General features: G+C 41.7%; 1 protein-coding gene across 1 annotated transcript; it reads right to left on the bottom strand.

The window, feature by feature from the left end:
• Positions 1 to 1,111: 1,111 nt before the first annotated feature.
• On the bottom strand, positions 1,112 to 22,885 carry LOC128696819 (uncharacterized). Its single transcript, XM_070095984.1, has 4 exons — positions 22,855 to 22,885; positions 4,643 to 5,053; positions 2,689 to 2,829; positions 1,112 to 2,075 (listed from the first exon to the last, which is right to left on the bottom strand). Exons 2-4 carry the CDS (start codon positions 5,048 to 5,050, stop codon positions 1,560 to 1,562), a joined length of 1,065 nt encoding a protein of 354 aa, XP_069952085.1. The 5' UTR covers positions 5,051 to 5,053; positions 22,855 to 22,885; the 3' UTR covers positions 1,112 to 1,559.
• Positions 22,886 to 24,242: the final 1,357 nt, after the last annotated feature.

Below are 24,242 nucleotides of genomic sequence, written 5' to 3'. Positions count from 1 at the left end.
GCTGGGGAGTGATAGTTGAATGACGGGAGAATGTTATGGTGCTGGGGAGTGATAGTTGAATGACGGGAGAATGTTATGGTGCTGGGGGGAGTGATAGTTGAATGACGGGAGAATGTTATTGTGCTTGGGGGAGTGATAGTTGAATGACGGGAGAATGTTATGGTGCTGGGGGAGTGATAGTTGAATGACGGGAGAATGTTATGGTGCTGGGGGGAGTGATAGTTGAATGACGGGAGAATGTTATGGTGCTGGGGAGTGATAGTTGAATGACGGGAGAATGTTATGGTGCTGGGGGAGTGATAGTTGAATGACGGGAGAATGTTATGGTGCTGGGGGGAGTGATAGTTGAATGACGGGAGAATGTTATGGTGCTTGGGGGAGTGATAGTTGAATGATGGGAGAATGTTATGGTGCTGGGGAGTGATAGTTGAATGACGGGAGAATGTTATGGTGCTTGGGGGAGTGATAGTTGAATGATGGGAGAATGTTATGGTGCTGGGGGAGTGATATTTGAATGACGGGAGAATGTTATGGTGCTGGGGAGTGATAGTTGAATGATGGGAGAATGTTATGGTGCTGGGGGGAGTGATAGTTGAATGATGGGAGAATGTTATGGTGCTGGGGGAGTGATAGTTGAATGATGGGAGAATGTTATGGTGCTGGGGGGAGTGATAGTTGAATGATGGGAGAATGTTATGGTGCTGGGGGGAGTGATAGTTGAATGACGGGAGAATGTTATGGTGCTGGGGGGAGTGATAGTTGAATGACGGGAGAATGTTATGGTGCTGGGGGGAGTGATAGTTGAATGACGGGAGAATGTTATGGTGCTGGGGGGAGTGATAGTTGAATGACGGGAGAATGTTATGGTGCTGGGGGAGTGATAGTTGAATGACGGGAGAATGTTATGGTGCTGGGGGGAGTGATAGTTGAATGACGGGAGAATGTTATGGTGCTGGGGGGAGTGATAGTTGAATGACGGGAGAATGTTATGGTGCTGGGGGGGGGGGTGCCAGAAATATAGTCCAGGCAACGACTTCACGCAAAATGTATTGTAACTCATTAATGTGTCACGCATTAGTCTATTAATGTATTATTATTTTATTAACACACACACACACACACACACACACACACACACACACACACACACACACACACACACACACACACACACACACACACACACACACACAGATAACTAACTTTAAAAATGTTCTGAAACCTTTCAGACAAAAATCCTTAGAAATTATTAAACAAACAGTAGCAAAAAATATATTGGATATATAAAAAATAATCGAAATCTTAGTTCCCCCCATAGCTTGAGTATCCCATGGACTGGTCTTTTGTTATATATACAGTACTAAGAAGACTGAGTGAGACTGGAGACCCGTGTGCCTCGCCAGACGCTGCAGCTAATACGAGTAAATTCTTCCAGTATTACTCTTAAAAGTGGACAATACTAAACTTATTCACTGAGTATGTATGACGCTCAGAGTGTGGGCAAGTACTGGCCCTCGTACACCCCATTGCCTGAGAAACAGTTCACAGCTGCGCCAAAACTAAGCATTGCCGCTGCCTGGGAGGGAAACTTGCTTTTTAGAGTACCCGTAGTCATAAGGGCCACAATACTTCGCCACTGTCTGCGTCACATAATATGGGACTTTCAGTATGTTGGTGGTGGTGACGTAGTGAGTGTGCACGAATGTGCTGGTGAAATACGAGGGCTGCTGTTTAATAATCTTGCTAGTGAAGAGGACAATGTTTGGCTTGGGGTCATCGTAGGGAAGCTTGGTGGCTGTGACCACAATGTTATGGTACTTAGTGGAAGTCTTGGTAAGTACGTAAGTGCTGGCCACGGGAACTTCGCTCTTGTGGGTAATAACTGTTTCCTTGGTGATGGTGTCGTAGACGGTCTCCACCTGAGTGCTGGTGACGGCGTACGGTGAGATCTCCGTGGTGTACACGTTGTTGGTTAAGTGAACCGGTTGGTATTGTGTCACCGAGTACGTGGAGGTGGCGTACTCAGGGTAGTACAACACCTTCGAGAGAGTCTCCGTGAAGCGCTTGTGGGTTACCTGAACAAGAGTCGGAAAGAAGATTAAAGGTTACAATACATTAGCTAGAGTCGTTCATAAATAAGGTAAAAATTAGAAATACAAGATAACGATTCAATCCGGTACTTGAAAATGGCCTCGTGGACTACCGAAACGTTGTCTTTCTTTAAGTCCAGTTTAAAGGGTTAGATGCGTGCATGTGTGTGTTTGTATGCGTTTGTATGTGTTGGTATGTGTGTGTGTGTGTGTGTGTGTGTGTGTGTGTGTGTGTGTGTGTGTGTGTGTGTGTGCGTTTGTCTGATTAAATTCAACTTCTGCTACTATTACTGGTACTACTATTACGGTTAAAACTACTGTCACTGCTACTGATACGACAACTAATAATTTTGTTAAAACGACTACTATTACTTCTGCTCCAGCTGTTACTACTACTACTACAACTGTAGCTACTACCACTACTACTGTTTCTACTAAAACTGCAGCTGCTGCTATTACTACTGCTGCTACTATTGCTTCTGCTGTTGCTACTGTGGCTACTGCTACGTCTGTTGTTACTATAACTTCAAGTACTGTTACAATTACTCCTCTTGTCACCCATTATCTCCACATAAGACACTCCTACTACAATACAAACCCTGGTGACGTAGTCGGTGTTGGTGACAAATTCCGTCTTGGTGAGGTACAAAGTGTTCTCCTTGTAGATAGTGCTGTACAGATATTCAGTGTACGGCTGCAGTACCAGCTTCTTACTCAGCACTGTTTTCAACACAGGTACCTGTCGCCGTAGTAATACAGTGTTATTAGGTATTACCTCGCTAACCCGAGACCAAAGATCTAATGATTCTATAAACTCCTAAGTTTTTTTTACGAATATAATTCAAGCATAGATATGTTACAATCATTTCGCTACGAAGGAAATTTATAATGCAAATAATAGAGACCTGATAAGAGCGTTGAAATGATTCCATTATCAGAAACCAGATGTTTTTAAATTGAATTAATATTTTGTGTACCTGCAAGAGTGTGTGTGATAATTTATGAATATTTTTTTATTTTTGTTATTATCACACTGGCCGATTCCCACCAAGGCAGGGTGGCCCGAAAAAAAGAAAAACTTTCACCATCATTCACTCCATCACTGTCTTGCCAGAAGGGTGCTTTACACTACAGTTTTTAAACTGCAACATTAACACCCCTCCTTCAGAGTGCAGGCACTGTACTTCCCATCTTCAGGACTCAAGTCCGGCCTGCCGGTTTCCCTGAACCCCTTCATAAATGTTACTTTGCTCACACTCCAACAGCACGTCAAGTATTAAAAACCATTTGTCTCCATTCACTCCTATCAAACACGCTCACGCATGCCTGCTGGAAGTCCAAGCCCCTAGCACACAAAACCTCCTTTACCCCCTCCCTCCAACCTTTCCTAGGCCGACCCCTACCCCGCCTTCCTTCCACTACAGACTGATACACTCTTGAAGTCATTCTGTTTCGCTCCATTCTCTCTACATGTCCGAACCACCTCAACAACCCTTCCTCAGCCCTCTGGACAACAGTTTTGGTAATCCCGCACCTCCTCCTAACTTCCAAACTACGAATTCTCTGCATTATATTCACACCACACATTGCCCTCAGACATGACATCTCCACTGCCTCCAGCCTTCTCCTCGCTGCAACATTCATCACCCATGCTTCACACCCATATAAGAGCGTTGGTAAAACTATACTCTCATACATTCCCCTCTTTGCCTCCAAGGACAAAGTTCTTTGTCTCCACAGACTCCTAAGTGCACCGCTCACCCTTTTCCCCTCATCAATTCTATGATTCACCTCATCTTTCATAGACCCATCCGCTGACACGTCCACTCCCAAATATCTGAATACATTCACCTCCTCCATACTCTCTCCCTCCAATCTGATATCCAATCTTTCATCACCTAGTCTTTTTGTTATCCTCATAACCTTACTCTTTCCTGTATTCACTTTTAATTTTCTTCTTTTGCATACCCTACCAAATTCATCCACCAACCTCTGCAACTTCTCTAATTTATGAATGTACTTACAAAAAGCATTCATAAACACACACACACACACACACACACACACACACACACACACACACACACACACACACACACACACACACACACACACACACACACACACATACACGCTACTACACGACCTCCCGGTGGTACACATTGCCTTGTCGTGGGTACTGAGTCAGTATAAGAAGGTACCACGAATGGTTTTCTGTAACACCGCTGTTTCCTGGTGCATCACTGGTACCCTGCAACACACAGCTAGCATGGCAGGCACCGTCATTGGCACCCTGCAACACAAAGCTAGCATGGCAAGCACGGTCACTGGTACCCTGCAACACAAAGCTAGTATGGCAGGCACGGTCACTGGTACCCTGCAACACAAAGCTAGCATGGCAGGCACGGTCACTGGTACCCTGCAACACAAAGCTAGTATGGCAGGCACGGTCACTGGTACCCTGCAACACAAAGCTAGCATGGCAGGCACGGACACTGGCACCCTACAACACAAAACTAGTATGGCAACTACGCTCTCTGGGGACAACGTACCTCATTAAGCTTGGTTTTGTAGTGGGTCTTAAGGATCACTTGTGGTTCACAGACTTCGGCGCGGACTCCCGAACCTTCTCCTCTGACGCCACCTCCTCCAAAGCCACGACCTCCGAAGCCACCTCCTCCAAAGCCACCGCCTCCGAAGCCACCTCCTCCGAAGCCGCCACCTCCAAAGCCACCACCTCCGAAGCCGCCACCTCCGAAGCCGCCGCCTCCAAATCCACCACTACCGCCATAGCCTCCACTTCCAAAACCGCCACCTCTATAAACCCCACCTCCAAAACCTCCTCCACCATAACCGCCTCCTCCATAACCTCCACCTGGTCCTCCGAAGCCGCCTCCGAAGCCCCCACCAGCCATGTTTGGCGCCGCCAGGGCCAGCAGAAGGATGATGACTCCAGTCATTGTCTGTAGGAACACACGTTCACACATTAACGTAAATCTAAAACAGGTGAAAATTACGTCTTAACGTTGATTACAAAACCAAATATCTTAATGGTCGTCTCTGCAAGACGGTGACAGTGTAAACGATGAAATAGTTTCTTTTTCTGGTCACTCTACCTCAGTGGGAGACGGCCAGCGTGTGAGTACTGTAAATATATGCAAATCAACCACAGGAGGAGTTGACTAATAGTTCTAGGCCTTTCGTGTTGCAATCAACACATCATCAGGAGCTTCCAGTGTTGCAGAAATGAGTATGAAGTCCAAGCAGATTAGTTTAGGGGAGCGTTTTAGCTGGAATATATATATATATATATATATATATATATATATATATATATATATATATATATATATATATATATATATATATATATATATATATATATATATATATATATATATATATATATATATATATATATATATATATATATATATATATATATATATATATATATATATATATATATGTCGTGCCGAATATATAAAACTGGCCAATTAGCAAGAACTCATTTAAATTTAAGTCCTTTCTGAAATTTTCTTTTATATGTTTAAAGATATATTTTTTCATTAATATTGATGTAAAAATTTTTAATTTTGCACCAAAAGAATCTTAGAATACTTACCTAACCTTATTATAGCAAGAACAATTTATTTTAGCCTAACCCAACTAAATATATTTTAGATTTGTTTACAGTAATTTAATACTAAACAAACACAGTGAAATATATTTTTTTCGTTAGGTTCAGAATGATTTTGGCTAAATTACTGCATACACAAATTTTCACTTGTCCTATATGGCAAGATGAGCGTTGCTATTTAAGCCAAGATCGCAAGTTCTATATATATATATATATATATGTATATATGTATATGTATATATATATATATATATGTATATATGTATATGTATATATATATATATATATGTATATATGTATATATATATATATATATGTATATATGTATATATATATATATGTATATATGTATATATATATATAAGTAGTCAACTTTTCTTCTGGGGGGTCCCTTCCGGTTTAGGGCCTTTCACTGGAGCGTCCCTTCCGGTCTAGGCCTTCCACTGAGCGGTGTATCCGGTCTAGGACCAGCAGCTGGAGGGTCACCTTTTCACACCTAGGTGTTACTTCCGGTTTTGACCATGACCTCGCCCTCGAGACTACCTCACCCTTGACCCCCCCAACCAATACCCCCACCCCCACGACCCCCCGCCTCGCGACCCCACCATCGCGCCGCGCGCCCGCGCGCCCGCCCGCGCGCCCGCCCGCGCGCCCCGCCCCGCCCGCGCGCCCGCCCGCGCGCCCGCCCGCGCCTTCTGCTGCGCCTTCTGCAGCGTCGTCCGGATCGCCCCCGCGCCTCGAATTTTTTTTTTCTTATGATCTCCTCGGATCAAGGTTTTTGGATTCCCCCCTATGGGGTTTTTCGAAATTCTCCATCTCCTCGGGTTTTTCTTGTGCTCTCCATCTCCTCGGATCAAGGTTTTTGGATTCCCCCCTATGGGGTTTTTCGAAATTCTCCATCTCCTCAGATCAAATTTTTTGGGTACCCCTCCTTTCACCCCCATCCCCAAATTTTCTCGATAATACAAGTTTTGGATACTCCCCCCTATGGGGTTCTCAATATCAAATTCTCCATCTCCTTGGATCAAGTTTTTTTTTGGGTACCCCTCCTTTCACCCCAAATTTTCTCGACAATACCATGACTCCATCTCCTCGGATCAAGTTTTTTGGATCCCCCCTATGGGGTTTTCGAAATTCTCCATCTCCTTGGATCAAATTTTTGGATTACCCCTCCCACTTTCACCCCAAATTTTCTCGACAATACCATGACTCCATCTCCTCAGATCAAATTTTTAAGGTTCCCCCTCCCACTTTCACCCCCCCAATCCCAAAAATTTCTCGATAATACAAGTTTTTGGATTCCCCCCCTATGGGGGTTTTGAATTTCTTATGATCACCTTGGATCAAATTTTTGGATTACCCCTCCCACTTTCACCCACCCCCCAACCTCAAATTTTTCTCGATAATACCAAGTTTTTGGATTCCCTCCTATGGGGTTTTCGAAATTCCTCGGATCAAAGTTTTTGGAATCCCCCCTCTGGGGGTAAGCATTCAAATGAACTCCTCCTATGGGGGCATGCTTACTACAGGTCTAAACATCTTCCCCTTATTATTTTAAAATGAACTAAAAGTTTCCGCTCATTAAGTCAAATGAACTAAAAGTTTCCTCTCATTAAGTTAAATGAACTAAAAAAAGCGTTTACTCGACGGTCAGTGACGTCACGCGCACACAGGTTGAATCAGGTCGCCCCCTATGTCAGTGACGTCACGTGATGACCGCGCACACAGGTTGAATCTTGTCTACCCTTTTACCCACCCTCCCAAACCCTCACACTCCAACCAACACCTCACAATTTTCACTCATAACCCCCAATTTTTCTCGTTTTAACCCTTTTAGTTCATTAAAGTTAATAAGGGGACACATGCATCAGAAAGTCACCGCATCCACTTTCGTTAAATTCACTACTCACAATTTTACATATTACGAAGTTAAATTACGCACTTTTACTTTGAACATCTTCAAAACACTCTCATAAATTATTTGAATACTCACAAAAAATACCTTTATACATTTCCAAACAACACTGAAATACTCCAAAAAACATCATTCGAACACCCCCAAATCACCTCTGAATACTCCCAGAACACCTTCATAAATACTCTTGCACATCATTTGAACACCTTCATAAGTACTCTCATAATCATTTGTACACCTTCAAAAAACACCTTTGAATACTCACATAAACACCCTTGAACACCTTCAAAACACCTTCAAAGCACTCTCATAATCATTTGAACACACTCAAAACACCTTTGAATAACCTCAAAACACCTTTGAACACCTTCAAAACACCCTTGAACACCTTCAAAACACCCTTGAACACCTTCAAAAACAACATTTGAACACACTCAAAACACCTTTGAACATTTCCAAAACACTATTTGAGTACTCCCAAATAAGATTTTACATCTCTAATTTATCTGCACTTTCATTAAATTACAACTCATCCCTCAGTCTCCAGACTAGGCATTTTCTCGTTTTTACCCTTTTAGTTCATTAAAGTTATTAAGGGGACACAATACATCAGAAAAAAGTCACAAAAACTAACTCAAACACTTTACTTTGAACACCCCCAAAGTACTCTCATAATCATTTGAATACTCACATAAACACCCTTGAACACCTTCAAAACACCTTTGAATATCGTTTTAAACTAATTTCACCACAACCCACTTACATCATCTTTTTTCGGTAACTCTAATTCGACTACACTACCCTCATCAATTACCAACAAATTTTACACGTTTTAACTAATGTCATCACTGTAACCAAGATTTTCACAAAAAAAAAAAAAAACTCTATGACACCTAACACACACGCACACACACACCCCACAACACCCACAATTTTTCTCGTTTTAACCCTTTTAGTTCATTAAAGTTAATAAGGGGACACACTACATCAGAAAAAGTCCCAACAACAACCCACTTATAACATCTTTTTTCGGTATCTCTAGTTCGACAACAACACCCACATCCCACAACACCCACGAACATTTCCAAAACACTATTTGAGTACTCCCAATTACACCACTGATTACTACTAAAACACCACTGAATTCAATCAAAAACACCCTTCAACACCTTCAAACACCCTTGAACACCTTCAAAACACTCTTGAACACTTTTCAAAAACACCTTTGAACATTTCCAATCAACACTGAAACACTTCCAAAAAACACAATTTGAGTACTCCCAATTACACCACTGAATACTACTAAAACACCGCTGAATTCAATCAAAACACCCTTCAACACCTTCAAAACACCTTTGAACACCTTCAAAAACACCTTTGACACCTTCAAAAACACCTTTGAACATTTCCAATCAACACTGAAACACTTCCAAAAAAACACAATTTGAGTACTCCCAATTACACCACTGAATACTACTAAAACACCGCTGAATTCAATAAAAACACCCTTCAACACCTTCAAAACACCTTTGAACACCTTTGAACACCTTCAAAAAAACAACATTTGAACACACTCAAAACACCTTTGAACACCTTTGAACATTTCCAAACAACACTGAAACACTTCCAAAAACACCATTTGAGTACTCCCAAATACACCACTGAATACTAAAACACCACTGAATACACTCAAAACACCACCAAAATCACCATAAACTAAGATCAACACCCACATCCCACAACACCCACAACCCACAACACCCACATTTTTTTCTCGTTTTATCTAATTTCATCAGAAAGTCACAACACCCACACCCCCCATTTTTTTCTCGTTTTAACCCTTTTAGTTCATTAAAGTTAATAAGGGGACACACTACATCAGAAAAAGTCCCAACAACAACCCACTTATAACATTTTTTTTTCGGTATCTCTAGTTCGACAACAACACCCACAACACCCACATCCCACAACACCCATGAACATTTCCAAAACACTATTTGAGTACTCCCAATTACACCACTGATTACTACTAAAACACCCCTGAATTCAATCAAAACACCCTTCAACACCTTCAAACACCCTTGAACACCTTCAAAACACTCTTGAACACTTTTCAAAAACACCTTTGAACATTTCCAATCAACACTGAAACACTTCCAAAAACACCATTTGAGTACTCCCAATTACACCACTGATTACTACTAAAACACCGCTGAATTCAATCAAAACACCCTTCAACACCTTCAAACACCCTTGAACACACTCAAAACACCCTTCAACACCTTCAAAACACCTTTGAACACCTTCAAAACACCTTTGAACACATTCAAAACACTCTCATAATCATTTGAACACACTCAAAACACCTTTGAATAACCTCAAAACACCTTCGAACACCTTCAAAACACCCTTGAACACCCTTGATCACCTTCAAAAAAAACAACATTTGAACACACTCAAAACACCTTTGAACACCTTTGAACATTTCCAAACAACACTGAAACACTTCCAAAAACACCATTTGAGTACTCCCAAATACACCACTGAATACTAAAACACCACTGAATACACTCAAAACACCACCAAAATCACCATAAACTAAGATCAACACCCACATCCCACAACACCCACAACCCACAACACCCACAATTTTTTCTCGTTTTATCTAATTTCATCAGAAAGTCACAACACCCCCCCCCCCATTTTTTTCTCGTTTTAACCCCTTTAGTTCATTAAAGTTAATAAGGGGCCACACTACATCAGAAAAAGTCACAAAAACAACCCACTTATAACGTCTTTTCGGTATCTCTAGTTCGACAACAACACCCACATCCCACATCACCCACATCCCACATCCCCCACACACACAGACACACACACACACACACATCCCTAACCTAGCCTAACCTAACCTAACTTATCCTAACCTAACCTAACCTAACCTAACCTAACCTAACCTAACCTAACTTATCCTAACCTAGCCTAACCTAACCTAACCTTACCTAAATTATCCTAACCTAACCTAACCTAGCCTAACCTAACCTAACTTAACCTAACCTAACCTAACCGAACCTACCCTAACCTAACCTTACCTAACCTAACCTAGCCTAACCTAACCTAACCTAACTTAACCTAACCCAACCTAACCTAACCTAACCTAGCCTAACCTAACTTAACCTAACCTAACCTAACCTACCCTAACCTAACCTAACCTAACCTATCTTAACCTTACCTAACCTAACCTAGCCGAACCTATCCTAACCTAACCTAAAATATATTGGAACACTTCCAAAATACATTAGAGTACTCCAGAATTACTTTGAACGACTCCATTTTTTGGATATTTCCAAATTAGTTTTGAAAACTTTATCGTAAAATCGAACATTATTTTCTTGTTGGTAAAACACACTCAATGGTAGAAATATTTACTCGATTTCCGAATAGAAGCACTGTCCTCGCTCTGAGAGACTCATTGTGGGTCACCCCAACACATGGTGTAATGCGCTTCACACCCAAGGTAGAACATAACACCTGCGTCAACTCAGGACAGACAGGCGCCATGTAATGCGGGTAACATCCAAGGTAGAAAATCATCTCTTTCCAGACCAACTGTCTATCCTAACCTAACCTAACCTAACCTAATTCCTAACCTAACCTAACCTCACCTAACCGAACCTAACCTAACTCCATCAATCACCTCTATCCTAACCTAACCTAACCTAACCTAACCCAACCTAACTCCATCAAACACCTCTATCCTAACCTAACCTAACCTATCCTAACCTAACCTAACTCCATCAAACACCTCGAATACTACCTAACTTAACCTAACCTAACCTTACCTAACCTACCGAACCTAACCTAACCTAACCTAACCTATCCTAACCTGTCCCAACCTAACCTAACCTAACCTATCCTAACCTAACCTAACCTAACTTATCCTAAGCTAACCTAACCTAACTTATCCTAACCTAACCTATCCTAACCTAACCTAAACACTGACTAACTTTGAACCAACTCTGAACACCACTGATCTTCTTCAAAAAATGCTCTGCACATCATTTGAACACCTTCAAAAAAAAAACACCATCAAACACCTCCGAATACTCCCAAAAAAAACACTACTGATTACTACCAAATCACCACTGAATACTACCAATCACCGTCAAAATCACCAGAAACTAAGTTTAACATCACCATCTAACATCCTTTTTATAGAAATCCCCTCAAATCACTATAACCAAGAACTCCCTCCCCATTTGGCGCATAAAAAAAAAAGCATGAACACAAACCTAATACGCAAACACTTAGTACATGATCACCATCAACTGAAAACATATCTTATACACACACATAATATAAGACAATCACCAACTACAATCACCCATGTTCACTTACCTCAAAATCACTAATATCACAGAAAACAATCATTTTTATAAACATTTCACACACACACACACACACAAAAAAAAAATCATATTTGACAATATCTAAGCGCACTCACCTCACTACCACCAACACACGATGTCTCACCTCACAGGACCGACGAGCTCACCTCCAGTGACGTCACACTCCCATTGTGTTACTTGGTGGTTGGTAACATCACACCTAACCCCCCTTGTTTCAACCTGTTGTACCCTACATTATCTAAGAACACTATATCCAAGACGATTACCAGATTTTATGATCCCCAACACCAAGATCACAGAAAACACACATTTTTATAATTATTCACACAAAAATCACGATCACCAATTCCATATCATGTTTACCGTCATCTATCAACACTAATCACCAAGATCACCAAAAAATCTAAGATCATGCATCTCAAAACTACTATGATCACTGAAAACACTTATTTTTTAAACATTCGCACAAAAATAAGACATACACAAAAATACCACAACACTTCCACCAACATCTATAACATAACATGAGCACTATAACATATCACTATCACAAAAAAAATAATACACAAACACCCACATATTATACATTTCAATTGGAAATTTAAGACATGAGACATACACACCAAATCTAAGACATTCACCTCCAACTAAGACATACACATCACCCTTAAAACTTCCTTCCTTATTCAGTCCGCATATCTCCTAGAGCTGTTTTAACCCCGACGGTTCCACCACGACGTAGGAGCCAGAGTGTAGTAGGTGGTGTTGGAGTGGTGATGGTTCCTCTGGCTCCTACGTCGTGATGGAACCGTCGGGGTTAAAACAGCTCTAGGAGATATGCGGAATGAATAAGGAAGGAAGTTTTAAGGGTGATGTGTATGTCTTAGTTGGAGGTGAATGTCTTAGATTTGGTGTGTATGTCTCATGTCTTAAATTTCCAATTGAAATGTATAATATGTGGGTGTTTGTGTATTATTTTTTTTTGTGATAGTGATATGTTATAGTGCTCATGTTATGTTATAGATGTTGGTGGAAGTGTTGTGGTATTTTTGTGTATGTCTTATTTTTGTGCGAATGTTTAAAAAATAAGTGTTTTCAGTGATCATAGTAGTTTTGAGATGCATGATCTTAGATTTTTTGGTGATCTTGGTGATTAGTGTTGATAGATGACGGTAAACATGATATGGAATTGGTGATCGTGATTTTTGTGTGAATAATTATAAAAATGTGTGTTTTCTGTGATCTTGGTGTTGGGGATCATAAAATCTGGTAATCGTCTTGGATATAGTGTTCTTAGATAATGTAGGGTACAACAGGTTGAAACAAGGGGGGTTAGGTGTGATGTTACCAACCACCAAGTAACACAATGGGAGTGTGACGTCACTGGAGGTGAGCTCGTCGGTCCTGTGAGGTGAGACATCGTGTGTTGGTGGTAGTGAGGTGAGTGCGCTTAGATATTGTCAAATATGATTTTTTTTTTGTGTGTGTGTGTGTGTGTGAAATGTTTATAAAAATGATTGTTTTCTGTGATATTAGTGATTTTGAGGTAAGTGAACATGGGTGATTGTAGTTGGTGATTGTCTTATATTATGTGTGTGTATAAGATATGTTTTCAGTTGATGGTGATCATGTACTAAGTGTTTGCGTATTAGGTTTGTGTTCATGCTTTTTTTTTTATGCGCCAAATGGGGAGGGAGTTCTTGGTTATAGTGATTTGAGGGGATTTCTATAAAAAGGATGTTAGATGGTGATGTTAAACTTAGTTTCTGGTGATTTTGACGGTGATTGGTAGTATTCAGTGGTGATTTGGTAGTAATCAGTAGTGTTTTTTTGGGAGTATTCGGAGGTGTTTGATGGTGTTTTTTTTTTGAAGGTGTTCAAATGATGTGCAGAGCATTTTTTGAAGAAGATCAGTGGTGTTCAGAGTTGGTTCAAAGTTAGTCAGTGTTTAGGTTAGGTTAGGATAGGTTAGGTTAGGATAAGTTAGGTTAGGTTAGCTTAGGATAAGTTAGGTTAGGTTAGGTTAGGATAGGTTAGGTTAGGTTAGGTTGGGACAGGTTAGGATAGGTTAGGTTAGGTTAGGTTAGGTTCGGTAGGTTAGGTAAGGTTAGGTTAGGTTAAGTTAGGTAGTATTCGAGGTGTTTGATGGAGTTAGGTTAGGTTAGGATAGGTTAGGTTAGGTTAGGATAGAGGTGTTTGATGGAGTTAGGTTGGGTTAGGTTAGGTTAGGTTAGGTTAGGATAGAGGTGATTGATGGAGTTAGGTTAGGTTCGGTTAGGTGAGGTTAGGTTAGGTTAGGAATTAGGTTAGGTTAGGTTAGGTTAGGATAGACAGTTGGTCTGGAAAGAGATGATTTTCTACCTTGGATGTTACCCGCATTACATGGCGCCTGTCTGTCCTGAGTTGACGCAGGTGTTATGTTCTACCTTGGGTGTGAAGCGCATTACACCATGTGTTGGGGTGACCCACAATGAGTCTCTCAGAGCGAGGACAGTGCTTCTATTCGGAAATCGAGTAAATATTTCTACCATTGAGTGTGTTTTACCAACAAGAAAATAATGTTCGATTTTACGATAAAGTTTTCAAAACTAATTTGGAAATATCCAAAAATGGAGTCGTTCAAAGTAATTCTGGAGTACTCTAATGTATTTTGGAAGTGTTCCAATATATTTTAGGTTAGGTTAGGATAGGTTCGGCTAGGTTAGGTTAGGTAAGGTTAAGATAGGTTAGGTTAGGTTAGGTTAGGGTAGGTTAGGTTAGGTTAGGTTAAGTTAGGTTAGGCTAGGTTAGGTTAGGTTAGGTTGGGTTAGGTTAAGTTAGGTTAGGTTAGGTTAGGCTAGGTTAGGTTAGGTAAGGTTAGGTTAGGGTAGGTACGGTTAGGTTAGGTTAGGTTAGGTTAAGTTAGGTTAGGTTAGGCTAGGTTAGGTTAGGTTAGGATAATTTAGGTAAGGTTAGGTTAGGTTAGGCTAGGTTAGGATAAGTTAGGTTAGGTTAGGTTAGGTTAGGTTAGGTTAGGTTAGGTTAGGATAAGTTAGGTTAGGTTAGGCTAGGTTAGGGATGTGTGTGTGTGTGTGTCTGTGTGTGTGTGTGGGGGATGTGGGATGTGGGTGATGTGGGATGTGGGTGTTGTTGTCGAACTAGAGATACCGAAAAGACGTTATAAGTGGGTTGTTTTTGTGACTTTTTCTGATGTAGTGTGGCCCCTTATTAACTTTAATGAACTAAAAGGGTTAAAACGAGAAAAAAAATGGGGGGTGTGGGTGTTGTGACTTTCTGATGAAATTAGATAAAACGAGAAAAAATTGTGGGTGTTGTGGGTTGTGGGTGTTGTGGGATGTGGGTGTTGATCTTAGTTTATGGTGATTTTGGTGGTGTTTTGAGTGTATTCAGTGGTGTTTTAGTATTCAGTGGTGTATTTGGGAGTACTCAAATGGTGTTTTTGGAAGTGTTTCAGTGTTGTTTGGAAATGTTCAAAGGTGTTCAAAGGTGTTTTGAGTGTGTTCAAATGTTGTTTTTTTTGAAGGTGATCAAGGGTGTTCAAGGGTGTTTTGAAGGTGTTCGAAGGTGTTTTGAGGTTATTCAAAGGTGTTTTGAGTGTGTTCAAATGATTATGAGAGTGTTTTGAATGTGTTCAAAGGTGTTTTGAAGGTGTTCAAAGGTGTTTTGAAGGTGTTGAAGGGTGTTTTGAGTGTGTTCAAGGGTGTTTGAAGGTGTTGAAGGGTGTTTTGATTGAATTCAGCGGTGTTTTAGTAGTAATCAGTGGTGTAATTGGGAGTACTCAAATGGTGTTTTTGGAAGTGTTTCAGTGTTGATTGGAAATGTTCAAAGGTGTTTTTGAAAAGTGTTCAAGAGTGTTTTGAAGGTGTTCAAGGGTGTTTGAAGGTGTTGAAGGGTGTTTTGATTGAATTCAGCGGTGTTTTAGTAGTAATCAGTGGTGTAATTGGGAGTACTCAAATAGTGTTTTGGAAATGTTCATGGGTGTTGTGGGATGTGGGTGTTGTTGTCGAACTAGAGATACCGAAAAAAAAATGTTATAAGTGGGTTGTTGTTGGGACTTTTTCTGATGTAGTGTGTCCCCTTATTAACTTTAATGAACTAAAAGGGTTAAAACGAAAAAAAAAAATGGGGGGTGTGGGTGTTGTGACTTTCTGATGAAATTAGATAAAACGAGAAAAAAATTGTGGGTGTTGTGGGTTGTGGGTGTTGTGGGATGTGGGTGTTGATCTAAGTTTATGGTGATTTTGGTGGTGTTTTGAGTGTATTCAGTGGTGTTTTAGTATTCAGTGGTGTATTTGGGAGTACTCAAATGGTGTTTTTGGAAGTGTTTCAGTGTTGTTTGGAAATGTTCAAAGGTGTTCAAAGGTGTTTTGAGTGTGTTCAAATGTTTTTTTGAAGGTGTTCAAAGGTGTTCAAAGGTGTTTTGAAAGTGTTGAAGGGTGTTTTGATTGAATTCAGCGGTGTTTTAGTAGTATTCAGTGGTGTAATTGGGAGTACTCAAATTGTGTTTTTTTGGAAGTGTTTCAGTGTTGATTGGAAATGTTCAAAGGTGTTTTTGAAGGTGTCAAAGGTGTTTTGAAGGTGTTCAAAGGTGTTTTGAAGGTGTTGAAGGGTGTTTTGATTGAATTCAGCGGTGTTTTAGTAGTATTCAGTGGTGTAATTGGGAGTACTCAAATTGTGTTTTTTGGAAGTGTTTCAGTGTTGATTGGAAATGTTCAAAGGTGATTTTGAAGGTGTTCAAGAGTGTTTTGAAGGTGTTCAAGGGTGTTTGAAGGTGTTGAAGGGTGTTTTGATTGAATTCAGTGGTGTTTTAGTAGTAATCAGTGGTGTAATTGGGAGTACTCAAATAGTGTTTTGGAAATGTTCGTGGGTGTTGTGGGATGTGGGTGTTGTTGTCGAACTAGAGATACCGAAAAAAGATGTTATAAGTGGGTTGTTGTTGGGACTTTTTCTGATGTAGTGTGTCCCCTTATTAACTTTAATGAACTAAAAGGGCTAAAACGAGAAAAAATTGTGGGTTGTGGATGTTGTTGTTGTGACTTTCTGATGTACTGTGTCCCCTTATTAACTTTAATGAACTAAAAGGGTTAAAACGAGAAAAATTGTGGGTGTTGTGGGGTGTGTGTGTGCGTGTGTGTTAGGTGTCATAGAGTTTTTTTTTTTTGTGAAAATCTTGGTTACAGTGATGACATTAGTTAAAACGAGTAAAATTTGTTGGTAATTGATGAGGGTAGTGTAGTCGAATTAGAGTTACCGAAAAAAAGATGATATAAGTGGGTTGTGATGAAATTAGTTTAAAAACGATATTCAAAGGTGTTTTGAAGGTGTTCAGGGGTGTTTATGTGAGTATTCAAAGGTGTTTTTTGAAGGTGTACAAATGATTATGAGAGTACTTATGAAGGTGTTCAAATGATGTGCAAGAGTATTTATGAAGGTGTTCTGGGAGTATTCAGAGGTGATTTGGGGGTGTTCGAATGATGTTTTTTGGAGTATTTCAGTGTTGTTTGGAAATGTATAAAGGTATTTTTTGTGAGTATTCAAATGATTTATGAGAGTGTTTTGAAGATGTTCAAAGTAAAAGTGCGTATTTAACTTCGTAATATGTAAAATTGTGAGTAGTGAATTTAACGAAAGTGGATGTAAGCGATGTGGTGACTTTCTGATGCATGTGCCCCCTTATTAACTTTAATGAACTAAAAGGGTTAAAACGAGAAAAATTGGGGGTTATGAGTGAAAATTGTGAGGTGTTGGTTGGAGTGTGAGGGTTTGGGAGGGTGGGTAAAAGGGTAGACAAGATTCAACCTGTGTGCGCGGTCATCACGTGACGTCACTGACATAGGGGGCGACCTGATTCAACCTGTGTGCGCGTGACGTCACTGACCGCCGAGTAAACGCTTTTTTTAGTTCATTTAATTTAATGAGAGGAAACTTTTAGTTCATTTGACTTAATGAGCGGAAACTTTTAGTTCATTTTAAAATAATAAGGGGAAGATGTTTAGACCTGTAGTAAGCATGCCCCCATAGGAGGAGTCTATTTTGAATGCTTACCCCCAGAGGGGGGATTCCAAAAACTTTGATCCGAGGAATTTCGAAAACCCCATAGGAGGGAATCCAAAAACTTGGTATTATCGAGAAAAATTTGAGGTTGGGGGGTGGGTGAAAGTGGGAGGGGTAATCCAAAAATTTGATCCAAGGTGATCATAAGAAATTCAAAACCCCCATAGGGGGGGAATCCAAAAACTTGTATTATCGAGAAATTTTTGGGATTGGGGGGGGTGAAAGTGGGAGGGGGAACCCTAAAAATTTGATCTGAGGAGATGGAGTCATGGTATTGTCGAGAAAAATTGGGGTGAAAGTGGGAGGGGTAATCCAAAAAACTTGATCCGAGGAATTTCGAAAACCCCATAGGGGGGATCCAAAAAACTTGATCCGAGGAGATGGAGTCATGGTATTGTCGAGAAATTTTTTGGGGATGGGGGGGGGGGGTGAAAGTGGGAGGGTGATCCGCGGAAGTGGAGACTTTGATATTGAGAAATTTTTTGGGGATGGGGGGTGAAAGGAGGGGTACCCAAAAAAAACTTGATCCAAGGAGATGGAGAATTTGATTTCGAGAAATTGTTTGGGGATGGGGGTGAAAGGAGGGGTACCCAAAAAACTTGATCCGAGGAGATGGAGTCATGGTATTATCGAGAAAAATTTGAGGTGGGGGGTGGGTGAAAGTGGGAGGGGGAACCTTAAAAATTTGATCCGAGGAAGTGGAGACTTTGATATCGAGAAATTTTTGGGGTTGGGGGGTGAAAGTGGGAGGGGGATCCGAGGAAGTGGAGACTTTGATATTGAGAACCCCATAGGGGGGATCCAAAAAACTTGATCCGAGGAGATGGAGAGCACAAGAAAATGAAATTCAAAAAAAAATTCGAAAACCCCATAGGGGGGGGGGGAATCCAAAAACCTGGATCCAAGGAGATCATAAGAAAAAAAAAAAATTCGAGGCGCGTGGGCGATCCGGACGACGCTGCAGAAGGCGCAGCAGAAGGCGCGAAGGGGCGCGGCGGGCGCGCGGGGTGGGGCGGGGCGCGCGGGGCGGCGGGGCGGGGCGCGCGGGTGCGCGGGCGCGCGGCGCGATGGTGGGGTCGCGAGGCGGGGGGTTGTGGGGAGTGGGGGTATTGGGGGGTCAAGGGTGAGGTAGTCTCGAGGGCGAGGTCATGGTCATTAGCACATAGGTGTGAAAAGGTGACCCTCCAGCTCCTGGTCCTAGACCGGTTACCTCGCTCAGTGGAAGGCCCAAACCGGAAGAGACCTCCCAGAGGAAGGCCCAAACCGGAGGAGACCTCCCAGAGGAAGGCCTTTTCCGGAGGAGACCCCCCAGAGGAAAAATCGACTACTTATATATATATATTTATATATATATGTATATATATATATATATATATATTTATATATATATATTTATATATATATATATATATATATATATATATATATATATATATATATATATATATTTATTTATATATATTCACTTTTACATGTTCTCAAAATCAATTCTACTCTTCTATAGCGTTTTTGCTTTCAAGGAGTGTGCCTTTAATGCCGGTGAAGAGCTGCTGATCCGAGGGATTGGATCAAAGCTAATTACCTCCCAGTTTCTCAGACACTGCGTGGCTCGTCCGGGCTTAGCGCTTTCTCATGACATTAATAGTAAAGATCTAAACGAGCTAGAAGCTGATGCACTCTCCAGTGTGTGACTATCTTAGTGGCTGATGCATCCTCCAGTGTGTGACTATCTCAGTGGCTGATGCACTCTCCAGTGTGTGACTATCTTAGTGGCTGATGCACTCTCCAGTGTGTGACTATCTCAGTGGCTGATGCACTCTCCAGTGTGTGACTATCTTAGTGGCTGATGCACTCTCCAGTGTGTGACTATCTTAGTGGCTGATGCACTCTCCAGTGTGTGACTATCTTAGTGGCTGATGCACTCTCCAGTGTGTGACTATCTTAGTGGCTGATGCACTCTCCAGTGTGTGACTATCTTAGTGGCTGATGCACTCTCCAGTGTGTGACTATCTTAGTGGCTGATGCTCTCTCCAGTGTGTGACTATCTCAGTGGCTGATGCACTCTCCAGTGTGTGACCATCTTAGTGGCTGATGCACTCTCCAGTGTGTGACTATCTTAGTGGCTGATGCACTCTCCAGTGTGTGACTATCTTAGTGGCTGATGCACTCTCCAGTGTGTGTGACTATCTTAGTGACTGATGCACTCTCCAGTGTGTGACTATCTTAGTGGCTGATGCACTCTCCAGTGTGTGACTATCTCAGTGGCTGATGCACTCTCCAGTGTGTGACTATCTCAGTGGCTGATGCACTCTCCAGTGTGTGACTATCTCAGTGGCTGATGCATCCTCCAGTGTGTGACTATCTTAGTGGATGGTGCACTCTCCAGTGTGTGACTATCTCAGTGGCTGATGCACTCTCCAGTGTGTGACTATCTCAGTGGCTGATGCATTCTCCAGTGTGTGACTATCTTAGTGGCTGATGCACTCTCCAGTGTGTGACTATCTCAGTGGCTGATGCACTCTCCATTGTGTGACTATCTTAGTGGCTGATGCACTCTCCAGTGTGTGACTATCTTAGTGGCTGATGCACTCTCCAGTGTGTGACTATCTTAGTTGCTGATGCACTCTCCAGTGTGTGACTATCTTAGTGGCTGATGCATTCTCCAGTGTGTGACTATCTCAGTGGCTGATGCATTCTCCAGTGTGTGACTATCTTAGTGGCTGATGCACTCTCCAGTGTGTGACTATCTTAGTTGCTGATGCACTCTCCAGTGTGTGACTATCTCAGTGGCTGATGCACTCTCCATTGTGTGACTATCTTAGTGGCTGATGCACTCTCCAGTGTGTGACTATCTTAGTGGCTGATGCACTCTCCAGTGTGTGACTATCTTAGTTGCTGATGCACTCTCCAGTGTGTGACTATCTCAGTGGCTGATGCACTCTCCAGTGTGTGACTATCTTAGTTGCTGATGCACTCTCCAGTGTGTGACTATCTCAGTGGCTGATGCACTCTCCAGTGTGTGACTATCTCAGTGGCTGATGCACTCTCCAGTGTGTGACTATCTTAGTTGCTGATGCACTCTCCAGTGTGTGACTATCTCAGTGGCTGATGCACTCTCGCATTCTCGAGTGTGTGACTATCTCAGTGGCTGATGCACTCTCCAGTGTGTGGCTATCTCAGTGGCTGATGCACTCTCCAGTGTGTGACTATCTCAGTGGCTGATGCACTCTCCAGTGTGTGACTATCTCAGTGGCTGATGCATCCTCCAGTGTGTGACTATCTCAGTGGCTGATGCACTCTCGCATTCTCGAGTGTGTGACTATCTCAGTGGCTGATGCATCCTCCAGTGTGTGACTATCTCCGTGGCTGATGCACTCTCCAGTGTGTGACTATCTCCGTGGCTGATGCACTCTCCAGTGTGTGACTATCTTAGTGGCTAGTGCACTCTCCAGTGTGTGACTATCTTGCTATAATACCCACTTTTCGAGGGCTACTGGATAGTAAGCTGTCTTACAGCATATGTAAAGACATCTTGTGACATGTCAAGGTAACGTACTAAAGAAAATAGTGTACCAGGAATTCCCAGGGACAATGTTAAATTTGCTTGTAACAGCAAAAAAATTGACATTTTGTAAATGTTAATAGTCATTTCAATGTCTGGGTCTGAGGCGTTTGTGTACCTGGCCTTGCAAGTACCCACTTCGGTAGTTATGTTACAACGAATAATATAGCTTGTAGACGAATGGTTCAGAGAACCGACATATTGATAAATTAGACACATGTGTCACTCTTGGGGAGTTGCACATGTGTCTAATTTATCAACATGTCGGTTCTCTGAACCATTCATCTACAATCCTGTCAGACACAGCAACTTCTTGGGATCTTATTACTTGGGAATTCTTCGCTTACCTAACCCTTGGGCACGATCTACTTCCACAATGGACAAATGTGACCCCACCTACGACTGCTGCACCTCTCCTGCCTACGGTATATGAGCCACTTCTCTGCTCATATCCTGTATTCTATTCAAGATTGATGGACTGACCACACCGACTCAAGGTTGAGGGACGATTACCTCATTCTCCTCATGCTCTTCGCGTTTCTCCTTTGTATGGACTGATGAAGCCACTGTGTGGCGAAACGTTTCCTCAATAAAGATCCCCAAGAGTTGCACACATGTCTAATTTATCGAATAATATAGCTGCTGCTGTTGTTCATGTATGTTCATAATACAGCAGCTACTGTTACTCATACATAAAGTATTCAAAAACAGGCGTATATTTGTCATATTATGTACAAGTGTTAGAGTGACTGGGAAGGAATGAACCCGCGGGAGCACTCAGCGCCCGGGTAATGGGAGGCTCCAGTTACTTAGTTAAAGAGTCCTTCACCCCGATATCGACACACTAATAAATACTCTTAGGCAATTTAAAACATGTTTGATACCTTTGGTTGTACATTAGTTGAGTACAATTAGGCAAGGAAAAGGGCACTTAAGTGCAGTTCAGGACATTTATTAGAGGAAACGTTTTGCCACTAGTGGCGAAACGTTTTTCCTGTAATAAGTGTCTTTCCATTTCTTGTCGGTATCATCATACCATTTTTCACATAACGTGACAATTAGAGAACGGAGAATCAAGCCTTCATTACTGCTTACGTTGGAAAACCCACACGGATTTAATGTATAACTTTAATATCTTTGGCTGCTGGGTTGCCCGACAAGACGAAAGACACTAACATACTCACCTGAGCGGTGTCAGAGACGGCACTGAGAGGCCGGGAGGTGAGGAAGTCAGTCTCACCAAGACACCAACACCACACACACACACACACACACACACACACACACACACACACACCTACAGGTTTTTACGTCTTCGACAGCTTTCGCTGGCTTTCAGACTACTTTTGCTTGCCTTTACCCGATGCTTAATGAAGGAGACTCACAAAGGTCACTTGATCAAGTCACACCGTGGATGATTTTTAGAAGGTATGCTGATACACATTTCTTTAAGTACTTGGTACATGGTGAGTGGTTAAATGTGAAAGTGCCGAAGAAAAAAGTTATTATGATTCTCGTGGTGGTGGGGAAGGGGGAGAAAAAATTGAGTATTTTCAAGAAAAAGTTGCAGAGACGTGGGTGTGACGTTTTTCAAATAACCCGAAAATTAGATACGAGTTAGACCAGTAGACCCGACCTTTTAATATAAAAGGGCCAAATTGAAAAGGTAAATTTAAAATAGGGTCATATTTTGTAGATGAATGGTTCAGAGAACCGACATGTTGATAAATTAGACACATGTGCAACTCTTGGGTATCTTTATTGAGGAAACGTTTCGCCACACAGTAGCTTCATCAGTCCATACGTAGGAGAAACTTGAAGAACAGGAGGAGAATGACGTAATCAGACCCTCAACCTTGAGTCGATGTGTTCAGTCCATCAATCTTGAATAGAATTGATGGACTGAACACATCGACTCAAGGTTGAGGGACTGATTACCTCATTGTCCTCCTGTTCTTCAAGTTTCTCCTACGTATGGACTGATGAAGCCACTGAGTGGCGAAACGTTTCCTCAATAAAGATACCCAAGAGTTGCACATGTGTCTAATTTATCAACAGGGTCATATTTTGTAATTTTGGTAATTTTTATGAATGATAACCATATTATTTTGTAATTGTTGAGTGTGGAACCTACATAAAAGTGAATTTATAATTTCATGTGAGGGCCACATCCTTCCCTGGAAGGGCCACATGTGGCCCGCGGGCCACATGCGGCCCGCGGGCCGCAGGTTGGGGACCCATGAGCTAGACGACGTCTCAGTGACAAATTAACTAGACATAAGGCAAGACAGACAGGGAAGGTAGGCTGCATATTACTTGACTGTGAGACGGCATCTAACACAGTAACAAGAGACAAGGACAGGGGGTAACAAGGTGCATATCATCGACATAATCTATGGAATGAATGTGCTTTTGGCAAGACTAAGATTGGCTTTCAGAAATCTTAAAGATTCATTCATGACAAGGACTTTAAACGACATATGTCAGGTTCCTCCAGGTATGCCTCGCCTCAGCCTGGAACCCACATACAAAACAGAATCATCAACTCCTGACACAGGCAGTGAACTTCGAA

Source organism: Cherax quadricarinatus, chromosome 52 (assembly GCF_038502225.1).
Source record: "Cherax quadricarinatus isolate ZL_2023a chromosome 52, ASM3850222v1, whole genome shotgun sequence".
In the NCBI taxonomy this organism is placed as follows: Eukaryota; Metazoa; Arthropoda; class Malacostraca; order Decapoda; family Parastacidae; genus Cherax; species Cherax quadricarinatus.
Note: the sequence above shows the minus strand (reverse complement) of the source record. Positions and strands in the feature narration are given on the sequence as shown.